Source organism: Oncorhynchus mykiss, chromosome 29 (assembly GCF_057628025.1).
Source record: "Oncorhynchus mykiss isolate SJ-2025 chromosome 29, ASM5762802v1, whole genome shotgun sequence".
NCBI lineage: Eukaryota > Metazoa > Chordata > Actinopteri > Salmoniformes > Salmonidae > Oncorhynchus > Oncorhynchus mykiss.
The window spans coordinates 29,608,082-29,626,182 of NC_143050.1; the positions used below are offsets into that span (position 1 = coordinate 29,608,082).

The 18,101-nt window shown below is 43.1% G+C and overlaps 1 protein-coding gene across 1 annotated transcript in view; it reads left to right on the plus strand.

Annotated features, from left to right (window-relative positions):
- The window catches only part of LOC110509743 (transmembrane protein 132C-like), a 227,090-nt gene that overhangs the window by 174,568 nt on the left and 34,421 nt on the right, over positions 1–18,101 (plus strand). Inside the window, exon 5 of the mRNA XM_036968040.2 lies at positions 13,920–14,063. Coding sequence (XP_036823935.2) covers positions 13,920–14,063 — 144 coding nt within the window. The remainder of the gene's footprint in view (positions 1–13,919; positions 14,064–18,101) is intronic.

Below are 18,101 nucleotides of genomic sequence, written 5' to 3' on the forward strand. Positions count from 1 at the left end.
CTGAAACCAACAGGACCCTGAACAGCTCCTACCCCCAGGCCATCAGATTGTTAAATACAGTGAGCTCCAAAAGTATTGGGACTTTGACAATTGTGTTGTTGTTTTGGCCCTGTACACCAACACTTTGGATTTGAAATGATACAATGACTATGAGGTTACATTTCAGACTGTCCCATTTTATGGTACCAAAGGTATTGAGACAAATTCACTTCAATTAACCTTTATTTAACCAGGAAAAGCTCATTGAGACCCAGCATCTCTTTTTCAAGGGAGACCTGGCCAAGAAGGCAGCAACAATCAATACATTACAGAAATAAAACATAGGACAATGCAATATAACAACATTCATTCAGTGGCACGAACATATATAGATGGATTGTAGACTATTCCATGCCTCTGGTGCACAAGATGACAAGGCAGTCTTGCCTAATACTGTAAATATTCTGGGGACTTTAAGTAGCAACCACCTAGCAGACCAGTTACGGTAACTGCTGGTGGTGAAGAAGACCAGGCTACAGAGGTAAAGAGGGATTTTAACCAAAAGGGTTTTGTAGAACACAGACAAATTTAGCTTTCTGCGCATATAAAGTGAGGTCAAACCTACCATTTGGTACAAGGTGCAATGGTGGGTGAGTGACTTGGCATTTGTAATAAAGCGCAAGGAAGCATGATAAAGTCCAGACTCTGTAAGATGGAGGAGGCTGCATGCATATTCAACAAGTCACTTATTATTGTTGCAATAAAATAAAACACATAATAAAACATTACAGAGAGAAAAGTGGCCTGAACAAGCTTCTGTTGTAATAAGCAAGCCTTATTACGGAAATAAAAACCCAATTTCAATTTAAGCTTCCCCACAAGATTATCCATATGAACTTTAAAGGACAACTTGTCATCCAACCATATACCTACAGTATGTATTTGTAGGATGACACTTTTTCAATGGATAAGCCACCAGATGTGACAATGCTATCCTTCTCTGGCTGAGTGCGAGCTCTGGTAAAGGTCATGAATTTGGTTTTTCGTACATTCAAGACCAGTTTGAGACCATAAAGGGAGGCCTGCAGGGACTGAAAGGCAGTCTGGAGCTCTTCAACAGCCTGAACCAGAGAAGAAACACATCAATATATGACTGTATCATCTGCATATAGATGCAACTTTAATGGTTGCATCCCATTTCCCACATCATTAATAAAGATTGAGAACAACACAGTAGCTAAAGTAGAACCCTGGGGCACACCTATATTAATCTCAAGAAAGCTAGACTTGTGATTGTCAGTATATATGTCACACCCTGACCATAGTTTGCTTTGTATGTTTCTATGTTTTGGTTGGTCAGGGTGTGAGCTGGGTGGGCATTCTATGTTACATGTCTAGTTTGTCTAGTTCTATGTTTGGCCTGATATGGTTCTCAATCAGAGGCAGGTGTTCGTCATTGTCTCTGATTGGGAACCATATTTAGGTAGCCTGTTTGGTGTTGGGTTTTGTGGGTGATTGTCCTTGTAACTGTCTTGTGTTAGTTTGCACCAGTTTAGGCTGTTTTCGGTTTTCAAGTTACGTTTATTGTTTTTGTATTGATTCGTTGTTTTACGTTGTTTTATTAAACATGAATCTCAATAGCCACGCCGCATTTTGGTCCGACTCTCTTTCCCATACAGAAAACCGTGACAATATACACATTGTGTTCCGTCAGAAAAATAGTCCCTAAACCAATTTACTGCCCTTCACTGAGGCCAATGTTACTGAGTTTAGCTAGCAACAATTCATGGTCAACTGAATCAAATGCATTTGATAAATCAACAAACAGAGCAGCACAATGTTGCTTTTTATCAAGTGCATTAATGATGTCATTTGCCACTGCCATAGCTGCAGTCGTGGTGCTGTGCCCCGATTTAAAGCCAGACTGAACCCCTCTCAGTATGTTCTTTTCAATTAAGAAGTTTTTTAAAACTGAGTTCACTAGGGATTCATAGACTTTGGCCAGGATAGGGAGTTTGGAGATAGGATGATAGTTATTAGCATCTGAGAGATCTCTACCCTTTAGCAGTGGGAGGACATAAGCTGATTTCCAAATGCTGGGTATGGAATTGGTCAAGAGACTCAAGTTGAAAATGTGAGCCACAGGTTCAGTAATAATACCAGCTGCTAACTTTAAGAGGTAGGGGTCCAGGTTGTCAGACGTTTTAGTGTCTATTGCCTTTAGTGCATATATAGCTCAGCATAAGAAACAAAGGCTCAAAGTTTAAATGGTTCACATGAGTGGCTATGTCATAGTTTACTGTAAAAGAGCTTAAATTAGAGGCCTGGGCCCCACCATTATCAAAAAACTAAGCCAGCAGATATGATGTGCTTGTTAAACAACCCTACAATATCAGCTTTATCCTTCATTTCATTAGAATCCATTATTAAATGGTCAGGAAGGCCAGAGGATACATTAGAACCTGACACTGATTTGATTAGCTTCCAGAACTTGGTAGGGTTGTTTAGGTTCTCTGTGACATTTAGATAGAAATCTTATTTGGACTTCCTGATCAGTCCTGTGCATTTGTTTCTTAGCGCTCTGATGGAGGCCTAGTCAACAGGAGCATTTGTATGTCTAGCTTGAGGCCAAGAGACATTTCTCTTTCTAATTCATTCTGCCAAGTTATCTGAAAACCAGGGATTGTCCCTTCTTCCACTGTTTCTAAATTTCTTTACAGGGGCATGCTTATCACAAATGGACATCACATTTCATATAAAAATCGTCTCTGGCAGTGTCAACATCGGGAATCAGACTTACTCTGTCAATATTATAGTACAGATCGTGTAAGAACACTTCCTCATCAAACTGTCTAAAATGTATTTTAAAAATAACGGGTTTGGCTTTGGTAATTTGTGTATTTAGAACACAAGCAATTGCACAGTGATCACTAACATCATTACAGAATATCCCAGTTGATGTGTATTTGTTAGAAGAATGTCCAATGGCATTGATTTGTTAGGTGCTCTGGGAATCGGTCTTGTAAGCGCGTTAATTAAATTGCGAGAGATTCAGAGTCACACAGTTCTTTAGAAGGGTCTGATACAGATGTAAGCATGTCCAAGTTAAAATCTTATAAAATAATGAATTCAGAGTCATTTAGCTTGTGCAGTACATCAGAAAGATGTGTCTCCCGAAGCCGAGGGTGGTCTACAGTAGCCGACTACAGTGACGTGGGAGTCCTTATATACATTCACTTTAACTGCAAGCAATTCAAAATGTTTGGCTTGGTAATCGAGAGAATTTCAGAGGAGTTAAACTTTCGGATTTCACATAAATTGGTTGCACATTTCCCGAGATCATCAATTAAAGCATAACAATACATATCAGCTGCCCAATGCGTGAGGACTTGACACAGCAAGCACCATTGTCAATAAAACGAGCTGAGTCTTTCGTGCAGAAAACAAGTAATTCAAGAGTTTAAGATTTTGGAAGTATGCCATCAAGTGTAGGCCTAGTTGCATTTGAGAGTGGTACAAATGTAATTGCAGAGAGAGACCAAGTTTCTTGTGGTATTGACATGTTCTCGTCGGGGTGTTTGCAAATTGTAGGGCATAAGGCGAAGCTAATTCACTCAACCATTGATCATTCAGCCTATTTAGTACAGGATGGCATTGAGTACACAGAGATGCATACAAAGCTCTCCCCCGCCCTCCATTTGGCCTATCTGACCATAATTCTATCCTCCTGATTCCTGCTTACAAGCAAAAACTAAAGCAGGAAGTACCAGTGACTCGCTCAATACGGAAGTGGTCAGAGGATGCAGATGCTACAGGACTGTTTTGCTAGCACAGACTGGAATATGTTCCGGGATTCATCCAATGTCATTGAGGAATACACCACCTCAGTCACCGGCTTCATCAATAAGTGCATCGATGACGTCGCCCCCACAGTGACTGTACGTACATATCCCAATCAGAAGCAATGGCTTACAGGCAACATCTGCATCGAGCGAAAGGCTAGAGCTGCCTCTTTCAAGCAGCAGGATACTAATCCGGAAGTTTGTAGGAAATCCCGCTATGCCCTCAGATGAACCATCAAACAAGTAAAGCGTCAATACAGGATTAAGATTGAATCCTACTACACCGGTTCTGATGCTCATCGGATGTGGCAGGGCTTGAAAATTATTACGGACTACAAAGGGAAAACCAGACGCGAGCTGCCCAGTGACGCGAGCCTACCAGATGAGCTAAATGCTTTTTATACTCGCTTCGAGGCAAGCAACTCTGAGGCACGCACGAGAGCACCAGATGTTCTGGATGACTGTGTGATAACGCTCTCAGTAGCCGATGTGAACAAAACCTTTAAACAGGTCAACATTCACAAAGCCACTGGGCCAGACGGATTACCAGGACGTGTACTCAAAGCATGCGCAAACCAACTGTCAAGTGTCTTCACTGACATTTTCAACATCTCCCTGACCGAGTCTGTAATACCTACATGTTTCAAGCAGACCACCAAAGTCCCTGTGCCAAAGGAAGCGAAGGTAATCTGCCTAAATGATTACCGTCCCGTGGCACTCGCGCCAGTAGCCATGAAGTGCTTTGAAAGGTTAGTCATGGCTCACATCAACAGCATCCTCCCGGACACACTAGACCCACTCCAATTTGCATACCACCCCAACAGATCCACAGATGATGCAATCTCAATCGCACTCCACACTGCCCTTTCTCACCTGGACAAAAGGAACACCTATGTGGGAATGCTGTTCATTGACTACAGCTCAGCGTTCAACACCATAATGCCCACGAAGCTCATTACAAAGCTAAGGACTCTGGGACTAAACCTCTCCCTCTGCAACTGGATCCTGGACTTCCTGACGGACAGCCCCCAGGTGGTAAGAGTAGGCAACAACATGTCTGCCATGCTGATCCTTAACACTGGGGCCCCTCAGGGGTGTGTACTTAGTCTCTTCCTGTATTCCCTGTTCACCCATGACTACGTGGCCAAACACGACTCCAACACCATCATCCTGTTGCCTAGTCACTTTATCTCTACCTTTATGTACATATCTACCTCAATTGCCTCGTACCCCTGCACATCGACTCTAAACTTGTGTAATTATTTTTACATTTTGTACTTTCTTTTTTTTTCTCTGCATTGTTGAGAAGGGCCCGTAAGTAAGCATTTCACTGTTGTTTAGCAAGCATGTGACAAATAACATTTAATTTGGAAATATTGCTGATACAATCCAGTAAATTATACCTGGTCTCAGATGAGCTTTGGAGACCTAATTCATTATTGCAGTTATCTTCACAGTTCAAAGAGAATGAAAACATGATTAGGCGATATAGATGCAATGGACTAGTGCAACCGAATAGTTTAGTCAGTGTATAGAAAGCCTTCATGTCACACAGTAAATCTGTTCTGATGTTGATGACTCAGTGTATACGTATGAGCGGTCAATAAGGGCATTGCTTTATGATGAACTACTTCTTACTTAACTGCTTCTTCATTGACTCTCAACTGGCAGCTTCATTAAATTGTACCCGCAAAACACCAGTCTCAACGTCAACAGTGAAGAGGCGACTCCGGGATGCTGGTCTTCTCGACAGAGTTGCAAAGAAAAGCCATATCTCTGACTGGCCAATAAAAATAAAAGATTAAGAAGGACAAAAGAACACAGACACTGGACAGAGGAACTCTGCCTAAAAGGCCAGCATCCCAGAGTTGACTCTTCACTGTTGACATTAAGACTGATGTTTTGCGGGTACTATTTAATGAAGCTGCCAGTTGAGGACTTGTGAGGAGTCTGTTTCTCAAACTAGACACTCTAATGTTCTTGCCCTCTTGCTCAGTTGTGCACAGGGGCCTCCCACCCCTCTTTCTATTCTGGTTAGAGACAGTTTGCGCTGTTCTGTGAAGGCAGTGGTACACAGTGTTGTTCGAGATCTTCAGTTTCTTGGCAATTTCTCACATAGAATTGCCTTCATTTCTCAGAACAAGAATAGACTGATGAGTTTCAGAAGAAAAGTCTATGTTTCTGGCCATTTTGAGCCTGTAATCGAACCCACAAATGCTGATGCTCCAGATACTCAACTAGTCTAAAGAAGGCCAGTTTTATTGCTTCTTTAATACAAAAAAACGTGCTGTTGGAACACAGGAGGGATGGTTGCTCATAATGGGCCTCTGTACCTATCTGCTGTTTCCAGCGACAATAGTCATTTACAACATTAACAATGTCTACACTCTATTTCTGATCAATTTTATGTTATTTTAATGGACAAAAAAAAAATGATTTTCTTTCAAAAACAAGGACATTTCTAAGTAACTTCAAAATGTTCAATATAGTAGTGTATATAGTTTGTATAAGCTGGAAGCTGGAAGCTAGTTTAAGTAGAAGCCTAAGTGTTGTTGTTCATTAGTTTAATCCAATTAGGGGAGGGGTGGTAGGGTTAGCAGAAAATAATACATATATATTTATATGTATGAATGTATACAGTACCAGTAAACATTTTGGACACACCTACTCATTCAAGGGTTTTTCTTTATTTTTACCATATATTTTATATTTGAGTTTCTTCAAAGTAGCCATTGCCTTGATGACAGCTTTGTGCACTCTTGGCATTCTCTCAACCAGCTTTAATGAGGTAGTCACCTGGTATGCAATTAAATTCAATTAACCGGTGTGCCTTGTTAAAAGTTAACATGTGGAATTTCTTTCCTCCTTAATGCATTTGAGCCAATCAGTTGTGTTGTGACAAGGTAGGTGAGGTATACAGACAATTGCCCTATTTGGTAAATGACCATGTCCATATTATGGCAAAAAAGCTCAAATAAGCAAAGAGAACGACAGTCCATTATTACTATAAGACATGAAGGTCAGTCAATCCGGAAAATCTGAAGAACTTTGAAAGTTTCTTTCAGTGCAGTCGCAAAAACCATCAAGTGCTATGATGAAACTGGCTCTCATGTGGACCGCCACAGAAAAGGAAGACCCAGAGTTATCTCTGCGTACCTCTAAGTTTATTAGAGTTACCAGCCTCAGAAATGGGCAATTAGGAGACTGCGTGAATCTGGCCTTCATGGTTGAATTGCTGCAAAGAAACCACTACTAAAGGACACCAATAAGAAGAGACTTGCTTGGGCCAAGAAACACGAGCGATGGACAGTAAACCGCTGGAAATCTGTCCTTTGGTAAAATGAGCCCGACCTTGAGATTTTTGGTTCCAACTGCCGTGTCTTTGTGAGACGCAGTGTAGGTGAACAGATTATCTCTGCATGTGTGTTTCCCAGCGTGAAGCATGAAGAAGGAGGTGTGATGGTGTGGGGGTGCTTTGTTGGTGACACTCTCTTTGATATATTTAGAGTTCAAGGCACACTTAACCAGCATGGGTACAACAGCATTCTGCAGTGATACGCCATCCCATCTGGTTTGTGCTTAGTGGAACTATTATTTGTTCTTGAACAAGACAATGACCCAAAACACACCTCCAGGCTGTGTATAGGCTATTTGACCAAGAAGGAGAGCGATGGAGTCCTGCATCAGATGACCTGTCCTCCACAATCACCCGACCTCAACCCAATTGAGATGGTTTGGGATGAGTGAAGGAAAAGCAGCCAACAAGTGCTCAGCATATGTTGGAACTCCTTCAACACTGTTGGAAAAGTATTCAAGGTGGCTACCTCATGAAGCTGGTTGAGAGAATGCCAAGAGTGTGCAAAGCTGTCATCAAGGCAAAGGGTGGCAACTTAGAAAAATCGCAAATATATTTAGATTTGTTTAAAACCTCTCTAGCTTCCGACCTGGCCAACATCCGGTGAAATTGCTTACCTTTGATGATCTTCATATGGTTGCACTCACAAGACTCCCAGTTACACAGTAAGTGTTTGTTTTGTTCGATAAAGTCCATCTTTATGTCCCAAAAACCATATTTTGTTGGCGCGTTTTGTTCAGTAATCCAATGGCTCCAAGGCGGTCACAACTGGCAGACGAATACATACTAAAAGTACCGCTAAAGTTCGTCGAAACATGTCAAATGATGTTTATAATTCATCCTCAGGTTGTTTATTGTCTTCAAAATAAATAATATTTCAACCGGACAATACCGTTTTCAACAGAAATTAACGGTGCGCTCATGGGAACGTGCCCAAATCAGGTTGGCATACTTCCTCTGTCCTCTGACCAAAATGGATTTTTACTCATCGTTTTTCATAATAAAAGCCTGAAACCATATATATAGACTGTTGACATCTAGTGGAAGCCATAGGAAATGCAATCTTATTCCTAACCCATTGGATTCTCTATAGGCATTGAGTTGAAAAACCACATGAAAATATTTTTTTTCGCCTGCCATATGAGTTCTGTTATACTCAAAGACATTATTGTAACAGTTTTGGGAACCTTAGTGTTTTAGCTTCTGTTTACTTTGGGCACGCTTTTCATCTGGAGGTGAAAATACTGCCCCCTACCCAAGACAGGTTAACACTTTTTGGTTACTACATGATTTCATATGTGTTATTTCATAGTTTTGATGTCTTCACTGTTATTCTACAATTAAGAAAATAGTACAAAATAAAGAAAAACCCTTGAATGAGTAGGTGAATCCAAACTTTTGATCGGTACTGGGTACTGTATATATAAATATATATATTTGCAAAAATTATATATGGGGGATTGGAAATGATGCAGACAATTACATTGATTGAATCTACAATCTATCTGCAATATGCCTCTTCTTAATGTCAATATGCCTTGTCCATTGCTGTTCTGGTTAGTGTTTATTGGCTTATTTCACTGTAGAGCCTCTAGTCCTGCTCATTATACCTTATCCAACCTATTAGTTCCACCACCCACACATGCAATGACATCTCCTGGTTTCAATGATGTTTCTAGAGACAATATCTCTCTCTTCATCACTCAATACCTAGGTTTACCTCCACTGTATTCACATCCTACCTTACCTTTGTCTGTACATTATACCTTGATGCTATTTTATCGCCCCCAGAAACCTCCTTTTACTCTCTGTTCCAGACGTTCTAAACGACCAATTCTTATTGCTTTTAGCCGCACCCTTATTCTACTCCTACTCTGTTCCTCTGGCGATGTAGAGGTGAATCCAGGCCCTGCAGTGCCTAGCTCCACTCCTATTCCCCAGGCGCTCTCTTTTGACGACTTCTGTAACCGTAATAGCCTTGGTTTCATGCATGTTAACATTAGAAGCCTCCTCCCTAAGTTTGTTCTATTCACTGCTTTAGCACACTCTGCCAACCTGGATGTTCTAGCTGTGTCTGAATCCTGGCTTAGGAAGACCACCAAAAATTCAGACATTTTAATTCCAAACTACAACATTTTCAGACAAGATAGAACTGCCAAAGGGGGCGGTGTTGCAATCTACTGCAAAGATAGCCTGCAGAGTTCTGTCCTACTATCCAGGTCTGTACCCAAACAATTTGAACTTCTACTTTTAAAAATCCACCTCTCTAAAAACAAGTCTCTCACCGTTGCCGCCTGCTATAGACCACCCTCTGCCCCCAGCTGTGCTCTGGACACCATATGTGAACTGATTGCCCCCCATCTATCTTCAGAGCTTGTGCTGCTAGGCGACCTAAACTGGAACATGCTTAACACCCCAGCCATCCTACAATCTAAACTTGATGCCCTCAACCTCACACAAATTATCAATGAACCTACCAGGTACCTCCCCAAAGCCTTAAACACGGGCACCCTCATAGATATCATCCTAACCAACTTGCCCTCTAAATACACCTCTGCTGTTTTCAACCAAGATCTCAGCGATCACTGCCTCATTGCCTGCATCCGTAATGGGTCAGCGGTCAAACGACCTCCACTCATCACTGTAAAACGCTCCCTGAAACACTTCAGCGAGCAGGCCTTTCTAATCAACCTGGCCGGGGTATCCTGGAAGGATATTGATCTCATCCCGTCAGTAGAGGATGCCTGGATATTTAAAAAAAATGCCTTCCTAACCATCTTAAATAAACATGCCCCATTCAAGAAATTTAGAACCAGGAACAGATATAGCCCTTGGTTCTCCCCAGACCTGACTGCCCTTAACCAACACAAAAACATCCTATGGCGTTCTGCATTAGCATCGAACAGCCCCCGTGATATGCAGCTGTTCAGGGAAGCTAGAAACCATTATACACAGGCAGTTAGAAAAGCCAAGGCTAGCTTTTTCAAGCAGAAATTTGCTTCCTGCAACACTAACTCAAAAAAGTTCTGGGACACTGTAAAGTCCATGGAGAATAAGAACACCTCCTCCCAGCTGCTCACTGCACTGAAGATAGGAAACACTGTCACCACTGATAAATCCACCATAATTGAGAATTTCAATAAGCATTTTTCTACGGCTGGCCATGCTTTCCACCTGGCTACTCCTACCCCGGTCAACAGCACTGCACCCCCCACAACAACTCGCCCAAGCCTTCCCCATTTCTCCTTCTCCCAAATCTGCTCAGCTGATGTTCTGAATGAGCTGCAAAATCTGGACCCCTACAAATCAGCCGGGCTAGACAATCTGGACCCTTTCTTTCTAAAATTATCTGCCAAAATTGTTGCCACCCCTATTACTATCCTGTTCAGCCTCTCTTTCGTGTCGTCTGAGATTCCCAAAGATTGGAAAGCAGCTGCGGTCATCCCCCTCTTCAAAGGGGGTGACACTCTTGACCCAAACTGCTACAGACCTATATCTATCCTACCATGCCTTTCTAAGGTCTTCGAAAGCCAAGTCAACAAACAGATTACCGACCATTTCGAATCTCACCATAACTTCTCTGCTATGCAATCTGGTTTCAGAGCTGGTCATGGGTGCACCTCAGCCACGCTCAAGGTCCTAAATGATATCTTAACCGCCATCGATAAGAAACATTACTGTGCAGCCGTATTCATTGATCTGGCCAAGGCTTTCGACTCTGTCAATCACCACATCCTCATCGGCAGACTCGACAGCCTTGGTTTCTCAAATGATTGCCTCGCCTGGTTCACCAACTACTTCTCTGAAAGAGTTCAGTGTGTCAAATCGGAGGGTCTGCTGTCCGGACCTCTGGCAGTCTCTATGGGGGTGCCACAGGGTTCAATTCTTGGACCGACTCTCTTCTCTGTATACATCAATGAGGTCGCTCTTGCTGCTGGTGAGTCTCTGATCCACCTCTACGCAGACGACACCATTCTGTATACTTCTGGCCCTTCTTTGGACACTGTGTTAACAACCCTCCAGGCAAGCTTCAATGCCATACAACTCTCCTTCCGTGGCCTCCAATTGCTCTTAAATACAAGTAAAACTAAATGCATGCTCTTCAACCGATCGCTACCTGTACCTACCCGCCTGTCCAACATTACTACTCTGGACGGCTCTGACTTAGAATACGTGGACAACTACAAATACTTAGGTGTCTGGTTAGACTGTAAACTCTCCTTCCAGACCCATATCAAACATCTCCAATCCAAAGTTAAATCTAGAATTGGCTTCCTATTTCGCAACAAAGCATCCGTCACTCATGCTGCCAAACATACCCTTGTAAAACTGACCATCCTACCAATCCTCGACTTTGGCGATGTCATTTACAAAATAGCCTCCAATACCCTACTCAACAAATTGGATGCAGTCTATCACAGTGCAATCCGTTTTGTCACCAAAGCCCCATATACTACCCACCATTGCGACCTGTACGCTCTCGTTGGCTGGCCCTCGCTTCATACTCGTCGCCAAACCCACTGGCTCCATGTCATCTACAAGACCCTGGTAGGTAAAGTCCCCCCTTATCTCAGCTCGCTGGTCACCATTGCATCTTCCACCTGTAGCACACGCTCCAGCAGGTATATCTCCCTAGTCACCCCCAAAACCAATTCTTTATTTGGCCGTCTCTCCTTCCAGTTCTCTGCTGCCAATGACTGGAACGAACTACAAAAATCTCTGAAACTGGAAACACTTATCTCCCTCACTAGCTTGAAGCACCAACTGTCAGAGCAGCTCACATATTACTGCACCTGTACATAGCCCACCTATAATTTAGCCCAAACAACTACCTCTTTCCCTACTGTATTTTATTCATTTATTTATTTTGCTCCTTTGCACCCCATTATTTGTATTTCTACTTTGCACATTCTCCCATTGCAAATCTACCATTCCAGTGTTTTACTTGCTATATTGTATTTACTTTGCCACCATGGCCTTTTTGCCTTTACCTCCCTTATCTCACCTCATTTGCTCACATCGTATATAGACTTGTTTATACTGTAATATTGACTGTATGTTTGTTTTACTCCATGTGTAACTCTGTGTCGTTGTATGTGTCGAACTGCTTTGCTTTATCTTGGCCAGGTCACAATTGTAAATGAGAACTTGTTCTCAACTTGCCTACCTGGTTAAATAAAGGTGAAAAAAATAATAAAATAAAATAAATATTAAACTGTTCTACCCCTTAAACTTTTTTTTAAATGTCTTCCCCAGATTTTCATTTACTAGGGAGGGTGGTTCCTCCACCCATATTAATCGGAGCCATTTCCCTGGTCTTGTTAAATTGATATTTTTGACAGTAAATGAAACAGTGTGGATAACTCCTTGTTAGACTGTCAGCACTGTTGTTAGGTTCTAAGTTCTGGTACACATCCAGACAAGACGGACTCTAAGGAAAGCTCAAACTAGATTTATTACACCCAACAGGATGTTGCCGCTGAATAACACAACATACAAGTCACACAAACACATATTTATAGTGTCCTACTAGGAGCAGTCATCTCCTTGTATGTCTAAGATAGACAATCGTTCTCTTTTGCTCGGCAAGAACTGAGTCTGTTCCTCTTATTGGTATTTTCTTGGCCCGGCCTGAGCCCAGAACTTTCATGGGCAGGGAGGTGTGTGTGTGTGTGTGTGTGTGTGTGTGTGTGTGTGTGTGTGTGTGTGTGTGTGTGTGTGTGTGTGTGTGTGTGTGTGTGTGTGTGTGTGTGTGTGTGTGTGTGTGTGTGTGTGTGTGTGTGTGTGTGTGTGAGTGAGTGTGTGAGAGGTGAGCCAATATATTTACTTCCCATTAAAGAACGTTAGAGGTGAAATGATAGAGAGGGGAAAAAGACTGGATCCTGGTAAGAGGAATCAGCAGGGAGAGCTAGAGAGACTGGGAAAGAGAGAGAGAGAGAGAGAGAGAGAGAGAGAGAGAGAGAGAGAGAGAGAGAGAGAGAGAGAGAGCTGATATTTCATTATCCACAGCAGAGCATAAAATAATATCTGTTTGCACAAAAGGAGAGGGCCAACGGAAGTAACAAAGTGACAATGTGTGCCTGTCTGTCTGTGTACGTGTGTCTGTGTGGGTTCCTGCATGTAGGTGTGGGTGTCTGTGTGGGTTTGGTGTGTCTGTGTGGGCTCCTGAACGTGTGTGTGTGTGTGTGTGTGTGTGTGTGTGTGTGTGTTTGTGTGTGCCTGCATGTAGGTGTGTGTGTGTGTGTGTGTGTGTCTGTGTGCGTGCCTGTGTGTGTGCCTTTACATGATGGTTGCAAACACAGAGCCGGGGGGATTAAGAGTAGATTCATTCATCTAATTATCTTTCTTCTGCTTCGTCTGAGTCACAGCGTCAAGATTACACTATCTTATCATCACTGTTCACATCATTTAATGAAAGCAGCAATTTGCAGTATCTATGATTACAATGTTCATGATATATTGTATCATTAGAGACTGGCAATCTAGGATGTTAATGAAACCTTAACTACTGTATAGGGATTTGACTGGATTGTTGGTGCTTTATTCACAGGGAAATGAGGATGTACAGCAGATGTGCAAGCATTTACTGTACATACTGACTCATTTATCGAACTCTATGACAGTTGTAGGCTAATTCCAATTAGATGACAATGTGAACAGCTAATATTGCAATAGGCACAGTAAACAACGCATCTGCATGTCAGTGTGGTTGCTCTGAACTCCTCTTTTCTTCTTCTTCTCAGGACACTGAGATTCTGAATACAGCTGTGCTCACCGGGAGGACAGTTGCCGTCCCAGTAAAGGTGGTCACCGTAGGAACAGACGGCACAGTTACGGATGTAACAGAGTCGGTAGAGTGTCGGTCGACCGATGAAGAGGTGGTCAAGGTGAGTGTACACTATACAGGCTGCAACCTTGAGAGGCAAACATTGAACACCTTGAGAGGAAACCTTGAACACCTTGAGAGATGACGACTTCCGGCAGAGATGGCCGCCTTGCTTCGCGTTCCTAGGAAACTATGCAGTATTTTGTTTTTTTTACGTGTTATTTATTACATTGGTACCCCAGGTAATCTTAGGTTTTATTACGTACAGTCGGGAGGAACTACTGGATATAAGAGCAACGTCAACTCACTATCATTACGACCAGGAATACGACTTTCCCGAAGCGGATCCTGTGTTTTGTCCACCACCTGGGACAATGGATCGGATCCCAGCCGGCGAACCAATACAACGACGCCGTAAAAGGGACAGACGAAGCAGTCTTCTGGTCAGGCTCCGGGGACGGGCACATTGCACACAGCTCCCGAGCATACTACTCGCCAATGTCCAGTCTCTTGACAACAAGGTTAATGAAATGAAATCCGAGCAAAGGTAGCATTCCAGAGAGACATCAGAGACTGTAACATTCTTTGCTTCACGGAAACATGGCTCACTCGAGACACTCTATTCGAGTTGGTACAGCCAGCTGGTTTCTTCACGCATCGCGCCGACAGAAGCAAACATCTTTCTGGTAAGAAGAGGGGCGGGGGCGTATGCCTTATGATTAACAAGACATGGTGTGATCATAACAACATACAGGAACTCAAGTCCCTCTGTTCACCTGATTTAGAATTCCTCACAATCAAATGTCGACCGCATTATCTACCAAGATAATTATCTTAGATTATAATCACAGCCGCATATATTCCTGCCCAAGCAGAAACATTGATGGCCCTGAACAAACTTTATTTGACTCTATGTAAACTTCCGCGACGCATATAAGGCCCTCCCCAACCATCCTTTCGGAAAAGCTGACCACGACTCCATTTTGTTGCATCCTGCCTATAGACAGAAATTAAACAGGAAGCTCCCGCTTTCAGGTCTGTTCAACGCTAGTCCGACCAATCTGATTCCACACTTGAAGATTGCTTCGATCACGTGGATTGGGATATGTTCCGCATTGCGTCAAACAACAACATTGACGAATACGCTGATTCGGTGAGCGAGTTCATTAGCAAGTACATTGGCGATGTCGTACCCACAGCAACTATTAAAACGTTCCCCAACCAGAAACCGTGGATTGATGGCAGAATTCCTGAAACTGAAAGCGCGAACCACTGCTTTTAACCAGCGCAAGGTGACCAGAAACATGACCGAATACAAAGTGTAGCTATTCCCTCCGCAAGGCAATCAAACAAGCTAAGCGTCAGTATAGAGACAAAGTAGAATCTCAATTCAACGGCTCAGACACAAGAGGTATGTGGCAGGGTCTACAGTCAATCACGGATTACAAAAAGAAAACCAGCCCCGTCGCGGACCAGGATGTCTTGCTCCCAGACAGACTAAACAACTTCTTTGCTCGCTTTGACTCTCCTTCACTGCAGCCGACGTGAGTAAAACATTTAAAAGTGTTAACCCTTGCAAGGCTGCAGGCCCAGACGGCATCCCCAGCCGCGTCCTCCGAGCATGTGCAGACCATGGTGTGTTTACGGACATATTCAATCAATCCTTATCCCAGTCTGCTGTTCCCACATGCTTCAAGAGGGCCACCATTGTTCCTGTTCCCAAGAAAGCTAAGGTAACTGAGCTAAACAACTACCGTCCCGTAGCATTCACTTCCGTCATCATGAAGTGCTTTGAGAACCACACTGCACACTGCCCTAACCCATCTGGACAAGAGGAATACCTATATGAGAATGCTGTTCATCGACTACAGCTCAGCATTTAACACCATAGTACCCTCCAATCTCATCATCAAGCTTGAGACCCTGGGTCTCGACCCCGCCCTGTGCAATTGGGTACTGGACTTCCTGACAGGCCTCCCCCAGGTGGTGAGGGTAGGTAACAACATCTCCACTCCTCTGATCCTCAACCCTGGGGCCCCACAAGGGTGCGTTCTGAGCCCTCTCCTGTACTCCCTGTTCACCCACGACTGCGTTGCCATGCACGCCTCAACAGTGGTGGGCTTGACGAGAAGGCCTACAGGGAGGAGGTGAGGGCCCTCGGGGTGTGGTGTCAGGAAAATAACCTTACACTCAACGTCAACAAAACAAAGGAGATGATCGTGGACTTCAGGAAACAGCAGAGGGAGCACCCCCCTATCCACATCGATGGGACAGTAGTGGAGAGGGTAGAAAGTTTTAAGTTTCTCGGCATACACATCACGGGCAAACTGAATTAGTCCACCCACACAGACAGCATGGTGAAGAACCTCAGGAGGCTGAAGAAATTCGGCTTGTCACCAAAAGCACTCACAAACTTTTACAGATGCACAATCGAGAGCATCCTGTCGGCTGTATCACCGCCTGGTACGCCAACTGCTCCGCCCACAACCGTAAGGGTATCCAGAGGGTAGTGAGGTCTGCACAACGCATCACCGGGGGCAAACTACCTGCCCTCCAGGACACCTACACCACCCGATGTCACAGGAAGGCCATAATGATCATCAAGGACAACAACCACCCGAGCCACTGCCTGTTCACCCCACTATCATCCAGAAGGCGAGGTCAGTACAGGTGCATCAAAGCAGGGACCGAGAGACTGAAAAACAGCTTCTATCTGAAGGCCATCAGACTGTTAAACAGCCACCACTACTAACATTGAGTGGCTGCTGCCACACTAGCCACTTTAAACAATGCCACTTAAGATAATGTTTACATACCCTACATTACTCATCTCATATGTATATACTGTACTCCATACTACCTACTGCATCTTGCCATCTTTATGTAATACATGTATCACTAGCCACTTTAAACAATGCCCCTTAATATAATGTTTACATACCCTACATTACTCATCTCATATGTATATACTGTACTTGATACCATCTACTGCATCTTGCCTATGCCGTTCTGTACCATCACTCATTCATACATCTTTATGTACATATTCTTCATCCCTTTACACTTGTGTGTGTGTATAAGGTAGCTGTTGTGAAATTGTTAGATTAGATTACTCTTTGGTTATTACTGCATTGTCGGAACTAGAAGCACAAGCATTTCGCTACACTCGCATTAACATCTGCTAACCATGTGTATGACAAATAAAATTTGATTTGATTTGAGGAAACCTTGAACACCTTTAGAGGAAACCTTGAACACCGTTAGAGGAAACCTTGAGGAGATAGACTAGGTGGAACCCGTCCTTTTCAACCCAACATAGGACTTGAGTTCAAGTACAGTACATACGGTATGACAATAATGCCTCATCTTTATATATTTTTAGTGCCTCATCCTTTACAGGCACAAGGCCATATACAGATGTTGGATCTTAACTTGATCACTCTTTTGTCGCAGAGAATTTTCCTGATGCATCCATTCAAGTGAGTCTCGTGAGTGGCTGAAAATGAGCAGTTCTCTTTCTCTCTATGCAGGGGCAGTCGAGTCATTGGGATCAGGGGTTGCTATCAAAATGATGTTTTCTCTCGCTCCTTCAAATGTTACGCCTATCAAATATACTGAACCAAAATATAAACGCAAACATGTAAAGTGTTGGTCCCATGTTTCATGATCTGAAATAAAAGATCCCAGAAAAAAAAGCTTATTTCTCTCAAATTTTGTGCACAAATTTGTTTACATCCCTGTTAGTGAGCATTTCTCCTTTGCCAAGTTAATCTATCCACCTGACAGATGCGGCATATCAAGAAGCTGTTTAAACAGCATGATCATTAAAGGTGCACCTTGTGCTGAGGACAATAAAGGCCACTGTAAAATGTGCCGTTTTGTCACACAACACAATGTCACAAATGTCTCAAGTTTTGAAAGAGCGTGCAATTGTCATGCTGACTGCAGGAATGTCCAACAGAGCTGTGCCAGATAATTTAATGTTAATTTCTCTACGATAAGCTGCCTCCAACATCGTTTTAGAGGATTTGGCAGTACGCCCAACCGCCATCACAACCTCAGACAACTTGTAACCATGCTAACCCAGGACCTCCATATC